The 15633-nt window shown below is 47.5% G+C and overlaps 1 protein-coding gene across 5 annotated transcripts in view; it reads right to left on the bottom strand.

Annotated features, from left to right (window-relative positions):
• Nucleotides 1–15633, bottom strand: part of robo2 (roundabout, axon guidance receptor, homolog 2 (Drosophila)) — a 1389008-nt gene that overhangs the window by 228683 nt on the left and 1144692 nt on the right. For all 5 annotated transcript variants that reach the window (XM_073044783.1, XM_073044782.1, XM_073044780.1 and 2 more), the window contains 3 exons: nucleotides 10663–10820; nucleotides 8298–8418; nucleotides 4189–4327 (listed from right to left, as the gene is read on the bottom strand). In XM_073044783.1, coding sequence (XP_072900884.1) covers nucleotides 4189–4327; nucleotides 8298–8418; nucleotides 10663–10820 — 418 coding nt within the window. The remainder of the gene's footprint in view (nucleotides 1–4188; nucleotides 4328–8297; nucleotides 8419–10662; nucleotides 10821–15633) is intronic.

Genomic DNA, 15633 nt, shown 5'->3' with positions numbered 1-15633 from the left:
ACCAAACATCAGAATGGGGAAGAAATGTGATCGAAGTGACGCTGGCCATGGAATGATTGTTGGTGCCGGATGGGGAGGATTGAGTATTTCAGAAATTGCTGATCTCCTGGAATTATCACTCATAAAAGTCTCTAGAGTTTACAGAGAATAGTGTGATAACCAAAAAACATCCAGTGAGTGGCAGCTCTGTGGGTGAAAATGCCTTGTTAATGAGAGAGGGCAGAGGAGAATGGTCAGACTGGTTCAAGTTGACAGGAAAGCGACAGCAACTCAAATAACCATACATTACAACAGTGGTGTGCAGAAGAGCATCTCTGAATGCACAACACATTGAACCTTGAAGTGGATAGACTACAGCAGCTCACTGGCCACTTTATAACATTCAGGAGTATGTGTGTGTGTGTATAGGTGTATGTGTGTCTGTGTCTGTGTCTGTGTCTGTGTGCATGTGTGTGTGTGTTTGTGTGCCTGTGTGTGCCTGTGTGTGTGCCTGTGTGTGTGTGCCTGTGTGTGCCTGTGTGTGTGTGTGTGTGTGTCTGTGTGTGTGTCTGTGTGTGTGTCTGTGTGTGTGTCTGTGTGTGTGTCTCTGTGTGTGTCTGTGTCTGTGTCTCTGTGTGTGTCTGTGTGTGTGTGTGTGTGTGTGTTGGAGCCTGTCACGTGATTCTCCTGCCAGCTCTTGCACAATGAATGGTTTTAGATGCAAGTTGGGGGTCCATATAATTAGACCAACATAAAAAACTGGCCAGAAGATTGGAGAATGGATGCCTTTACCATGATAACCTGGTTTTGATTAAAGTTTGTCCCCACGGATCAGATCCCACGCTAGAACCCCATCAGTGTAGGCACAGAGTGAGAGGCTTTAAGTCACAGGGCTGGGTTGAGATAAGCCGACAATCTGTATTTTGGATATTTCAATATACTTCAGGACCCTGTCCAACTGATATTGTTAACACCTGCCTGCTCAACACTGAAAGACTCCAAAGAGTGCCGCGTTATCTCGACGACTACAACATTCCTCCCTCAGTCCCTGCACACCATGCTGGTTCCTGGAGAAGGGACCAACACTTTGCCCCAGCTGGCTGCTGATTTATCTACAATCTTGCTCGTCCTGACAGCTGTAACTACCAGCAGCATATCTAATCCAAAATCCTTCTAAAGTTACAACTTACTTCCAAACTGTAACGATCGTCTTCAATCTCAGTTGTTCTTTTTCCAAGAATTTATCACTTAACAAGATAAATGGTGTGTTATGACTGTATCAAATACATTCAGCACAGGGACAGCTAGAGTCAGTTAGATATAGAGTGCAGCTCCATCTACTCTGTTCAGTCCCATGTTCTCAGGTCAGGGACAGTTAGATACAGAGTGAAGCTCCCTCAAAATCACCAAGAGAGCGTGAGATAGAGAGAGAAAGAGACAGTTAGATACAGAGTGAAGCTCCCTCAAAATCACCAAGAGAGCGTGAGATAGAGAGAGAAAGAGACAGTTAGATACAGAGTGAAGCTCCCTCAAAATCACCAAGAGAGCGTGAGATAGAGAGAGAAAGAGACAGTTAGATACAGAGTGAAGCTCCCTCAAAATCACCAAGAGAGCGTGAGATAGAGAGAGAAAGAGACAGTTAGATACAGAGTGAAGCTCCCTCTACACTGTCCCATCACACACTCCCAGGACAGGGACAGTTAGATACAGAGTGAAGCTCCCTCTACACTGTCCCATCACACACTCCCAGGGCAGGGACAGTCAGATACAGAGTGAAGCTCCCTCTACACTGTCCCATCACACACTCCCAGGGCAGGGACAGTCAGATACAGAGTGAAGCTCCCTCTACACTGTCCCATTACACACTCCCAGGGCAGGGACAGTCAGATACAGAGTGAAGCTCCCTCTACACTGTCCCATCACACACTCCCAGGGCAGGGACAGTCAGATACAGAGTGAAGCTCCCTCTACACTGTCCCATTACACACTCCCAGGGCAGGGACAGTCAGATACAGAGTGAAGCTCCCTCTACACTGTCCCATCACACACTCCCAGGGCAGGGACAGTCAGATACAGAGTGAAGCTCCCTCTACACTGTCCCATCACACACTCCCAGGACAGGGACAGTTAGATACTGGATGAAGCTCCCTCTACACTGTCCCATCACACACTCCCAGGACAGGGACAGTTAGATACTGGATGAAGCTCCCTCTACACTGTCCCATCACACACTCCCAGGGCAGGGACAGTCAGATACAGAGTGAAGCTCCCTCTACACTGTCCCATCACACACTCCCAGGGCAGGGACAGTTAGATACAGAGTGAAGCTCCCTCTACACTGTCCCATCACACACTCCCGGGACAGGGACAGTCAGATACAGAGTGAAGCTCCCTCTACACTGTCCCATCACACACTCCCAGGGCAGGGACAGTCAGATACATAGTGAAGCTCCCTCTACACTGTCCCATCACACACTCCCAGGGCAGGGACAGTCAGATACAGAGTGAAGCTCCCTCTACACTGTCCCATCACACACTCCCAGGACAAGGACAGTCAGATACAGAGTGAAGCTCCCTCTACACTGTCCCATCACACACTCCCAGGACAAGGACAGTTAGATACTGGATGAAGCTCCCTCTACACTATCCCATCACACACTCCCAGGGCAGGGACAGTCAGATACAGAGTGAAGCTCCCTCTACACTGTCCCATCACACACTCCCAGGACAAGGACAGTCAGATACAGAGTGAAGCTCCCTCTACACTGTCCCATCACACACTCCCAGGACAAGGACAGTTAGATACTGGATGAAGCTCCCTCTACACTATCCCATCACACACTCCCAGGGCAGGGACAATCAGATACAGAGTGAAGCTCCCTCTACACTGTCCCATCACACACTCCCAGGACAGGGACAGTCAGATACAGAGTGAAGCTCCCTCTACACTGTCCCATCACACACTCCCAGGGCAGGGACAGTCAGATACATAGTGAAGCTCCCTCTACACTGTCCCATCACACACTCCCAGGGCAGGGACAGTCAGATACAGAGTGAAGCTCCCTCTACACTGTCCCATCACACACTCCCAGGGCAGGGACAGTCAGATACAGAGTGAAGCTCCCTCTACACTGTCCCATCACACACTCCCAGGGCAGGGACAGTCAGATACAGAGTGAAGCTCCCTCTACACTGTCCCATCACACACTCCCAGGTCAGGGACAGTCAGATACAGTGTGAAGCTCCCTCTACACTGTCCCATCACACACTCCCAGGGCAGGGACAGTTAGATACAGAGTGAAGCTCCCTCTACACTGTCCCATCACACACTCCCAGGGCAGGGACAGTCAGATACAGAGTGAAGCTCCCTCTACACTGTCCCATCACACACTCCCAGGACAAGGACAGTCAGATACAGAGTGAAGCTCCCTCTACACTGTCCCATCACACACTCCCAGGGCAGGGACAGTTAGATACAGAGTGAAGCTCCCTCTACACTGTCCCATCACACACTCCCAGGACAAGGACAGTCAGATACAGAGTGAAGCTCCCTCTACACTGTCCCATCACACACTCCCAGGACAAGGACAGTTAGATACAGAGTGAAGCTCCCTCTACACTGTCCCATCACACACTCCCAGGGCAGGGACAGTCAGATACAGAGTGAAGCTCCCTCTACACTTTCCTATTACACACTCCCAGGGCAGGGACAGTCAGATACAGAGTGAAGCTCCCTCTACACTGTCCCATCACACACTCCCAGGTCAGGGACAGTCAGATACAGTGTGAAGCTCCCTCTACACTGTCCCATCACACACTCCCAGGGCAGGGACAGTTAGATACAGAGTGAAGCTCCCTCCACACTGTCCCATCACACACTCCCAGGACAGGGACAGTTAGACACAGAGTGAAGCTCCCTCTACACTGTCCCATCACACACTCCCAGGGCAGGGACAGTTAGATACAGAGGGAAGCTCCATCTACACTGTCCCATCACACACTCCCAGGAAAGGGACAGTTAGATACAGAGTGAATCTTCCTCTACACTGTCCCATCACACACTCCCAGGACAGGGACAGTTAGATACAGAGTGGTGCTCCCTCTACACTTTCCTATTACACACTCCCAGAAAGGGTCTGAAACTTGTAAACACTGTTTAAGTTCAGTGAGCATTCAGGAGAATCTCCAAAACCACCCAATCTTACTCACCTGCCCCGAGCTACGTCTGTGTCGTCCTTCCTCCATCTCACAGTGGGCTGTGGATCTCCCTGTAGCTGGCAACGGAATTCCACTGCCTCATCCTCCAGTACCACCTGGTTGATGGGTCTCTTCATGAAGGTGGGCCGCTCTGCGAAATCACCAACAGCAGGGAGACCAGAGAGAGGATGAGATAGAGAGTGAGAGAGAGAGAGAGAGAGAGAAGTGAAAGAGACAGAGAATGATAGAGTGAGACAGTCAGAGACAGACAGATTGGAGAGAGACGAGACAGAGTGAGAGAGACAGCGAGATAAAGGGAGACAAGGGGAGGGGGCAGAGAGAGAGAGAAGTGAGAGAGCAAGAACAGGGAGAGAGAGGTTAGTCAGTTGTGAGTCAAAGTACAACTCGAGGTTACAGATCTTGCAGTAATTTGCTACTTGATTACCTCCCCGTCATGGAGAATGCCCATGATAATTAACTTCATTTATGAGGAGATTAATGTGCGTTCAATCACCTGCACAGTTTGCTTACACAGTTTAATCTCCCACAACAGGAGACCACCCTTCCACAGCAGAGTTTCCTCCTTTACTGAGTTTTGTCCTTCAGGTCCAAAGGACCATCCAGTGAGACCAGGGTCAACTGCAATGAGTGGAATAGTGGAACATTGCAAAGGGGCAACACACAAAACATGCTGGGGGAACTTAGTAGGTCAGGCAGCATCTATGGAAATAAATAAGCAATTCATGTTTCAGACCGAGTCCCTTCTTCAGGACTGTTGTCTTTGGTTTCTACAATCTGTAAATGAATTTGGATTTCTCTACCTTCCAGAAATGTCTCCCCTCTCTTCCCCTTCCTTCTTCCTTTTCAATTCCCCATTCATATTGCCTTCTCACTCCTTCTCTTCTCCTCACCTGCCCCTCACGGCGCTCTGGGGCCCCTCCTTCTTCCATTGCTCTTGTGGGGTTTCTTCTTTTATGTTACTGCTAAGGCTAATAAAAAGGCTTCTTTGTTATGTTAAAAGTAAAAATGCTTCTTTGTTATGTTAACTAGTGAGAGAGTGCTTTCTCTGCAGCTTGTTTGGGTTATAATTACTGATAACGAGAACTGTATTCATTTGTTAACCGGTTGGGATAAATGTTATTCTTTCTTGTGGGTCTGTAAGCTAGTGTTGCGCGGACTTTGGGGGAGACGACGCCAGGGGGTTAGAGGGAGAAAACGCGATGTTGTAAGCTGGGTGACGGAATGGACCCCGAGCGGGGGTCCGAGGCCCAGGGTTTTCGGCGAGGAGATTCGTGTGGAGCGTCTGGTCGACCACTGTTGTTGGTCCCAGGCGGCGGGTCAAGGAGGTCGGAGGGGATCGAATGGTGGCAAGAAGACGTCGTTAACTGAGCTCCAACGGTTGTGCACAAAGTGGTTGGACTTTGATAAGTTTGACGCCTTTTACTTTTCCTTTTATATTGTATCTCTATTAAGTACATAGTTCCAGTAAGATCTATAAAGTGTAATCATTTAATCGCATATGGTGTACTGTCTGTTATTTGGCTTGGTGGGGATATCACACAGCGTCTACACCAGCTGATTACCCAGTCTGGCGGGGCCGAAGGCTGCTCCTCCTCGACAGAAGCGAGCTGAGCGAGCCTGAGGCTTACCGGGGGGCTACACTCTCATGGTCCACGATCAGCTTCCTTCTTTTTCAGTCCTTTACTCCTTCCACCTATTCCCTCCCCGTTTCTTACTTTGAAAACCCCTCACTTGGTCTCACCTATCACCTGCCAACTTGTACGCCCCATTCCCCTACCTTCTTATTCTGGCTCCCCCAACCTCTTTTCCTGTCCTGATGAAGGGTCTCGGCCTGAAATGTTAACAGTTTATTCCCCTCCATGAACGCTGCCTGACCTCCCGAGCTCCTCCAGCACGTCGTGCGTAGTACTCTGCAGAACATCTTGCGTTTCTGATTTGCAAAGACGCGAGGTGTCTCAGAGTAAGGTGCGGCCCACACCTCAGGCTAGTCCTGCTTCTAGAGCAGTGAATTTCATAGATTAGGTTGTGTGGGCATCAACTGCAGGACTGAATGTGATTGGCAAAGGAATAAGCAGTGATACGTGTAAGAAGCTTTTATACACTGATTAGAGATCAGCTTTATGGGTCACGTGTACGGGGTGTGGAGTATGGGGTGTCCATGGTGAGTTAGCACCTCTGGTGAAGGGACTTGTCGTATCCTTTCCGAAGCAGCTGACTCACCTCTGGGCCCCACTGGACACTCAGTTCTCACCTGTGGCTCCAAGTAGCTGTTTGCTTACGACAGCGGCCACATCGCTTCGACAGGCGGGCTAAACCAGACAGATTCCTCAGAACCCGGTGAGATAGGGTCATGCCTGTCCTAGCCTGTAAAATCAGCACCAGTGGACCAGGGCGGATGAGATCTGTACTGAGATCCAATGGCCTGGAGGGCAGTTCTGCGACACTGCATGGAGAGCAAAGGGCAGGACAAGCCACGTCATGGCCATCCATTGCAAGCAAAGAAGACCACAGTTTGTGATGCTTGTTCGTGCCACTGGACCTGGACTTCTGAGGTCGAGAGTGTGGAAATGCCCCAATGCAATGGCTTTTCCACTTAAAAAACACACCCGCACAGGACTCCTGTCATCGTTGGACACGACGGACAACCACCACATCGAAACATTCAGTGAAATGTGCCACTTGTATGAAGTCAAATCAGCGATGACAGTGCTGGGGACAGTGCGCTCCCAGCGACAATCATGGAGTTCAATTAGATCACTGATGACCACCAGCCAGTCAGCGCATTTCACCACTCCCTATGTAAACGCTTACCTCATGCATCTTCCTGGAAGGTATGCTCTCTCAGAAGCATGCCCCTCCTACCCCTCTCTCACAGGACATGGAACAGTACAGCACAGTTCAGGCCCTTCAGCGCACGAGGTTGTGCCGACCTTTCAACATACTTTACGATCAATCTAGCCCTTCCCTCATACATAGGACTCCATCCATCTGCCCATCAAAGAGTACCTCAAACGCCTCTAATGTCTCAGCCTCTACCACTACCCTGGCCAGGAATTCTATGTACCCACCACCCTCTGTTTAAAAAAACTAACTCTGACATCCCCCAGTACTTTCCTCCAATCATCTTAAACTTATGCCCCCTCATATTAGCCATTTCCACCCTGGGGAAAAAAAGGCCACTGGCTGTCTACTCAAGCTATGCTTTTTGCCATCTTGTACACCTTTATCAAGTCACCTCCATCCCCCTTCTCTCCAATGAGAAAAGCCCGAGCTCACTCAACGTTTCCTCACAAGGCATGCTCTCTAATCCAGGCAGAATCCTGGTAAATCTCCTCTGCACCTTCTCTAAAGCTCTATAATGAGGTGACCAGGACTGAACATAAAACTCCAAGTGAGGTCTCAGAAGGGTTTAGTAGAACTGATGAGTGGATACAGAGTGTGGCATCAATTTCTTGGTGTGCTTTTTGGGAGGCTACATAATAACAGACGGGATGAACCCCAATGCCAAATTAAACTAAATCTCTTGTGCCTGCACATGAACCAAATGCCCCCATTCCCTGTATATTCTGCATAGATTTACCCTTGAACTTTAACCCCCTCCGCTTAAATGCATGCCCTCACACCACATTTCGTCATGCCTCACTCTTAGAACAAATAGCATAGAACACTATAACACAGCACAGGCCCTTTGGCCCCCAATGTTGTGCTGAACTGCCCCAGAAGAGGGGTGTTTCATTTAGCTGTTTACATGTGTATGGTCGAATGACAATTAAACTTGAACTTGATATTCCTATATTTACCCAACAGCCTGTTAAACATCACTGTCTTATCTGGTTCCACCAATCCCACTGACAGCCTGCTCCACTTGGTGTAAAACATGTACTCCACTCATCCTTAAACTCTCCCCTTAACCGCATGTCTTTGACATCTCCACTGTTGGAAGATGCTTCTAATTTATCTCTCATAATGCTACCCCTTTGTTTCCAGAGCAGATGGTCAATCAAGAAGCTGGGTTGAGTCCCTCAGATAAAATTAGAAGTTATTCCCTCGTGGTGAAGGGTAGCGTAGAGAAGGATAGTGTGGTGAAGCAGAGACCTTACCAAACACAGTCAGTTCAGCAGGTTCACTGTTCCTCTCCCCCACAATGTTAGTCCCAACGCAGACGTAGGTCCCAGCATCACTTCGCTTGGTGTTTGATATCATCAGCTTCCCTCCATGCATCTGTGAGACAAAGAAACGTGGCAGCAATGCAAATTACCATAAAGCCTTTAGACATAGGAGCAAAATTAGGCTATTCAACCCATCAGGTCTGCTGCAATCATGGCTGATGTATTATCCCTTTCAACCCCATTCTCCTCGTAACCTTTCACACCATTATTGGTCCGTGCTGCATCTCAATAAATAAATAAAATCAAGAATCTATCAACTTCCACTTTAAATATACACAATGAGCTGATCTTCACAGCTATCTGCGTCAATGAATTCCACACATTCACCAACCTCCGGCTAAAGAAATTCCTCCATATCTGTGTTCTAAAGGGACGTTCTGCTCTCTGGTCCTGGACTCTCTCACTGATGGAAATATTCAAAGTTCAAAGTAAATTTATTATCAGATATATACACAGTATGTCACCAATTTACAACCCTGAGATTCATTCTCGTGCGAGCATACTCAATAACTAGAATAGAATCAAAGAAAGTCCACACCAACTGGGCCTGCACCCCCGGTGCAAAAGACAATAAACTGTGCAAATACAAAAAGAAAGAAAGAATAAATAAATACGTATCGAGAACATGAGATGAAAAGTCCTTGAAAGTGAGTCTATAGGTTGTGGAATCAGTTCAGTGATGGGGTGAGAGAAGCTGAATGACATTATCCCCTCTGGTTAAAGAGCCTGATGCTTGAGGGGTAACAATTATTCCTCAGCTTGGTGCTGTGGGTCCCAAGGCTCTTGTACTTCCTTCCGATGGCAGCAGCAAGCAAAGATCATGATCTGGCTGGGGGGGGGGGGGGGGGTCCCTGTTGATGCATGCTGCTTCCTCTCCACATCAATTCCTGGCCTTTCAATATTTTGGTAGATTGCACTAAGATTCCCCTCACTATTCTAAAGCAGAGGTTCTCAACCTTTTTGTAGGTTTTTATTCCTTGGAGTGGAGGAAAATAAGGTGTGCCCTCAGTTTATAAAATCATGCGGGGTGTAGATAGGGTGGACGTGTGTAGTCTTTTCCCCAACTTCAGAGAGTCCAAAACTCGAAGACATAGATACAAAATGAGAGGGAAGAGATTTTAAAGAATCCTGAGAGGTGATTTCATTACACAGAAGGCAGAGAGTACCTGGAATGAGCTGCCAGAGGAAATTACAATTACAACATTTAAGGGTTATGGGCTGAACAAGGTCAACTGGTATCAGTGAGGAGGATGCTGTGGTCAGCATGGAGGAGTTGGGCTGAAGGGCCGTTTTTCCCTGCTGTATTACTCTACAGTGCTATGGCTGAAACTCACCCATGCCGACCGACTGAGTTGCCCATCGATCTGGTCCCATCTTTCCACGTTTGGCTCATTCCTCTCAACCTCTCCTCTCTATGTATTCACCTGGATGATTTTTAAATGTTGCTAACATACCAGACTCAGCCCCTGTTTCTAAAAACTCATTCATCCATCTTCAAGGACTCTCATCACCCAGGCCATGCTCTCTTCTTGCTGCTGCCATCAGGAAAGAGGGACACAAACCACCTGTTTCAGGAACAGTTATCACCCCCTCAACCATCAGGGTCTTGAACCAGAGGGGATAACTTCATTCAACTTCACTTACCTGCAAGAAAATGAAACTCAAGGTTGGATGTGGTGACATATATGTACCTTGATAATAAATTTACTTTGAACTTTGAACCTCAAACACTGAACTGTTCCCACAACCTATGGACTCACTTTCAAGGACTCTTCTCACGTTCTCAATGCTTATTGCTTGTTTATTCATTATTTCTTTTTCTTTTTGTGTTTGCACAGTTTGTTTATTTTTGCACTTTGGTTGTTTGACTGTCTCGCTGTATGTAATTTTTCATTGATTCTATTCACCGTGAATGCCCACAAGAAAACAAATCTCAGGGTTGCATATGGTGACATATATGTACTTTGATAATAAATTTACATTGAATTTAAATACACACCACCATTTGTGTGAAAAAGCTGCACCTGGTGTCTCTTCTAAATCTCTTACCTCTGAGCTAAAATCGATGACCTCTTGTTTCTAGCACCCTCTGCCTGGAAAAAAGTCTATGTGCTTTCACACTGGCTCCGACCCATTCGATCTTGTATTCCTCAACCTCCTGCTCTCGAGTGAATAAATGAAACAGATGGGCAAAAGTGTTTCTTCGTGTGCTGTATGAATCTCTGACTTTAATCACTGGTGTGCGCAGAGGGAGGGAGAGAGAGAAAGGTCAGCGGTGTGGCCGTGGAACACCCACCGTTATCCGGTCGTCGCGGTCACTGATGCGGACGCCGTCCTTCATCCAAAAGGTGGTGGGTTCCGGATGCCCGCGAGGGGGTTGGCACTCCATGATGGCAGGCTCACCAGCTGCCACCACCACGTCAGTCGGGTTCTGGCGGAAGTCATCTCGCAGCACTGTGTGCAGAACAGAAAGAGGGAGTTAAAGCAAAGGAACTGACTGAGGAAGAAATTGCCATCGGCAATCAGCACTCCAAGCACACACGGTGAGGCACATATCAACAGACTCTCAAGCACCATCACTCCAAGGCCCAGTCACCGCTCACAATTCCTTGGAAGTATATGTTCAAATTCAAGTTCAATTTTCACTGCCATTCGACAATACACATGAATACAACCCAATGAAACAGTGGCCTTTGGGGTATCACAGGTAGACGAGCGTTGTGAAGTAAACATTGGCCTTCAGAGATCAAAACATTGAGCACAGAGATTGGGTTGTTACATTGAATTTGTATAAGACACTGTTGAGGCCTAATTTAGAGCATTATATTCAGCTCCAGTTACCTACCGATAGGAAAGATATTAATAAGATTGAAAGAATCCGGAGAAAATTTATGAGGCTGTTGTCAGGATATGAGGACCGAGTTACAGGGAAAGGTTGAATAGATTGGGAGTGTAGGAGAATGAGGGGAGATTTGATAGAGGTATACAAATTACGAAGGGTATAGATAGGGTAAATGCAAGCAGCCTTTTTCCACTGAGGTTGGGTGAGAGTAGAACTAGAGGTCATGGGATAAGGGTGAAAGGTGAAATGCTTAAGGAGAACATATGGGGGAATTTCTTCACAGAGGGTGATGAGAGTGTGGAATGAGCTGCCAGTGGAAGTGGTGGGTTTGGGTTCGATTTGATAGGTTCATTCATGAGAGGGGTATGGAGACCCATGGTTTGGGTGCTGGTCAATGGGACTAGGCAGATTAATAGTTCAGAATAGACTGGATGGGCTGAAGGGCTGTATGACTCTCTGAAAATCAAGTGACAGATGTAGGTCTTCCCAACAAGTAGAAATGTCCATGACCAAGTGATAAGGACACGCACACTCCAAGATGGTAGGTATGTGGAGTCCAATGTGCACTATGACTGCTGCAGAGAACACACGGGCAAATCGCTCTCAGAGCAAACATCCTCCACACCTGCTGTGACAGAGCTTAGACCCAGCACAGTGTCTCAAACCAAAAATGGGATTGTGGCGACCCTCTTCCCAGCGCACTCGAACCGGCTCACAAAGTGGCGCGCGCCGGCATTGAGGCCGGTCCCAAAGAGGGCGCCAAGCCTGCTTCACCAGCAAGGGGAAAAGCCCGCACGCGGGACGGGACTGTGAATACGTGCCCCCACAGCATCCTCGCCCGGGGAGGGTGGGATCAGGAAGGCTTTAAAGCGAGGCTGCGAAGTTTGAATAAACCTCTTTTGTAACTGCAGCTCACCGACTCTGTGTCGTTATTTCAGCGCTGCGTGTAGCACACCGCTACAATTGGTGACCCCGACGGCCCAAACGATATTTGGACCGGAGATGAATGACGCCGCATCTGTTCATGCAGTTTCATTAAAACTGCCGAGCTTCTGGATGCTGCGACCTCACCTATGGTTCCAGCAAGCAGAAGCCCAATTCCACATTCGGCGGATAACCTCAGATGCCACACGTTACTACTACGTGGTGATATAAAGGTTAGGGTTATAAAGATAAAGATTAGCTTTATTTGTCACCTGTACATCGAAATGTCGAGCCATACAGTGAAATGTGTCATCAGCATCAACGATCAACATAGTCCAAGGATGTGCTGGGGGCAGCCTGCAAGTACCGCCGTGCTTCCGATACCAATATAGCATGCCCACAACTCACTAACCCTTACTAACCCTGACCCGCACTTCTTGGGAATGTGAGAAGAAACCAGAGCACTCAAAGGAAACCCATACAGTCACAGGGAGAACAGATAAGCTCCTTACAGACGGTGGCAGAATTCAACCTGGGTCACTGGTACTGTAGTAGCGTTACGGTAAACGCAGTGTAACTGTGCTGCCCTGATGCTCTAGATTCCAGCAGCTGTGCTCGTTTGTGTTCCTGGAGGCGGAAGTGAGGCCAGATTTGCTCGCTGCTCTGCGATGTTTACTGTACTCTCCACAGTGCTGAGCATAAACTGTCCATACGCTTCAGTCAGACCTCCTCAAAGATCAAGGATCAACTATACTCCCCACTGTCGGAGCAAACTGAAAGATCACATGGAGTCGGTGTTTGAAATAATCATCAAAGCTCATCTACCTGATCGTGAACTTGGTACGGCTTTACATTCTCAGTTGATGAGATTGCCAGTAAAAATACATTCTGATAACAGAAGGGTGACAACAGGAAGACTTATTTAAGTAACAGACTAGACATGATGACATAATACAATGATTATCCACAGGTCTAACAGCTAATTCAATTTCCTATTACAGCAATGGGTGTATGCTATAACATAATGAGTGACATTCCTGAAAGTTGGCTGTTACTGCCGCTGCATTCCATGTCTGTACGTCTGTCTGTGGGTCCCAGTTATCACATTAGCACAACTCACATCACCACTCATGATTTTTTAGCCCTCAATATTCAATCACCTACAACAGCCATAAACATTAGGAATTTGCCGTGGTGTGTTAGCATGACATAAAACATTCTGCTTTCCTGCATGTGTTCTCTCCCAACCCAGCTCCTAGTTACCTCATTACTGCCTGCTGGAACTTCCTGAGTGCCAACTGATGACAAACATTTTCTTCATTGGCACCACAATGCAAGGGAAATTATTCCTTTATTTTGCTGCCTATTAATCATTTATAATATGGACTTTTATAGAATTGTTATAGTATGAGTCAGATACAGAGAGAAACTCTCTCTGCACTGTCCCATCACACACTCCCAGGGCAGGGACAGTCAGATACAGAGTGAAGCTCCCTCTACACTGTCCCATCACACACTCCCAGGGCAGGGACAGTCAGATACAGAGTGAAGCTCCCTCTACACTGTCCCATCACACACTCCCAGGGCAGGGACAGTCAGATACAGAGTGAAGCTCCCTCTACACTGTCCCATCACACACTCCCAGGGCAGGGACAGTCAGATACAGAGTGAAGCTCCCTCTACACTGTCCCATCACACACTCCCAGGGCAGGGACAGTCAGATACAGAGTGAATCTCCCTCTACACTGTCCCATCACACACTCCCAGGGCAGGGACAGTTAGATACAGAGTGAAGCTCCCTCTACACTGTCCCATCACACACTCCCAGGGCAGGGACAGTTAGATACAGAGTGAAGCTCCCTCTACACTGTCCCATCACACACTCACAGGACAGGGACAGTCAGATACAGAGTGAAGCTCCCTCTACACTGTCCCATCACACACTCCCAGGGCAGGGACAGTCAGATACAGAGTGAAGCTCCCTCTACACTGTCCCATCACACACTCCCAGGGCAGGGACAGTCAGATACAGAGTGAAGCTCCCTCTACACTGTCCCATCACACACTCCCAGGACAGGGACAGTCAGATACAGAGCGAAGCTCACTTTACATTGTCCCATCACACACTCCCGGGGCAGGGACAGTTAGATACAGAGTGAAGCTCCCTCTACACTGTCCCATCACACACTCCCAGGACAGGGACAGTCAGATACAGAGCGAAGCTCCCTCTACACTGTCCCATCACACACTCTCAGGACAGGGACAGTCAGATACAGAGTGAAGCTCACTTTACATTGTCCAATCACACACTCACAGTGTAGATTACACTAATAAAGAGTTCCCTGTAATGTTCCAATCTCTCAGTGTCAACTTGTATTGAAATTACAAATTCTATTTTGTACAGTTTCATTTCAAATAATTTCTCAAGTCATAATGTTTGTCAGTTATTCCTCATCTTGCATTGTTTGTTATGAGCATGGTTTTGTATTTGAAACAGGCCTGTTATAACAAGCAAAATGTGGCTTGTCAGTCATCTAGTTGTTGCTTGTGTATCGTATGTAATCCTGGCAGAGTTTGTGTCCAGATGTTTTGTGATTAGTTTTATTTATACCGCAGTAGTTAACAAGTTAGTGAAATAGAACATTATACCTCTGCTGGGTTTAATCAAATGTTGCGACCAAGCCAAGTCTCTTACAAAGGTCCCTTTTCTTTACTGAGGTGATGTCATCCATCTATTGACTTTTGTGCAATAAGACCTAACCAAGATCACCTGCAGACATGAGTTGTTACTGCACAATCAAAACAGCCTGAAAACACGTCAACCTCAATCTGTAACAGAAATTCAGATATCTCCAGCTTTCACACACTACTGACTGGAGTAGTCCTGGAGTGTTCCTGTTGTAACAGAATGGATACACAGAAGTGTGTGGTGGGGTGGAGATAGGTCTGTACCAAAGGAGGCATAAGATGTTCCATCCCTCTGCTAGCCTGTAGGTCACCTTAGCCAGGGTGTAAGCGCTTGTTACACCCTCCGATCAGGGTGAAGCCACAGGATCAGGTGGTCACAAGAGCTTCTGGTTCATATCACAGGTCCTGGTTATGTGAGCACTCTCACCATGCAGACAATCTCTGAAGAGTATTGATAATGGCTGGGGTCATCCATCTTGTAAAGACACTGCCCAGAAGAAGACGATGGCAAACAATTTCTGCAGAAAACTTTGTCAAGAACCATCATGGCCATGAGACCATGATCACCTATGTCAATAGACATGGCACATAATGATGATAATGAAACGTATGACATTCTGCAGCTCCTGGAAATCCAGAGCAATACACACAAAGTACTGAAGGAACTCTACAGGTTAGGAGTGGTGAGGGGTCTTGGTCTGAAACACTGACTGTTTATTCATTTCTATAGATGCTGCCTGACCTGCTGAGTTCCTCCAGCACTGTATGTGTGTGTTGCATTAGAATGGAACGGCTTTATGGAACATAGAACGA

The sequence above is a fragment of the Hemitrygon akajei genome, chromosome 5, assembly GCF_048418815.1.
Source record: "Hemitrygon akajei chromosome 5, sHemAka1.3, whole genome shotgun sequence".
Classification (NCBI taxonomy): Eukaryota; Metazoa; Chordata; class Chondrichthyes; order Myliobatiformes; family Dasyatidae; genus Hemitrygon; species Hemitrygon akajei.
Note: the sequence above shows the minus strand (reverse complement) of the source record. Positions and strands in the feature narration are given on the sequence as shown.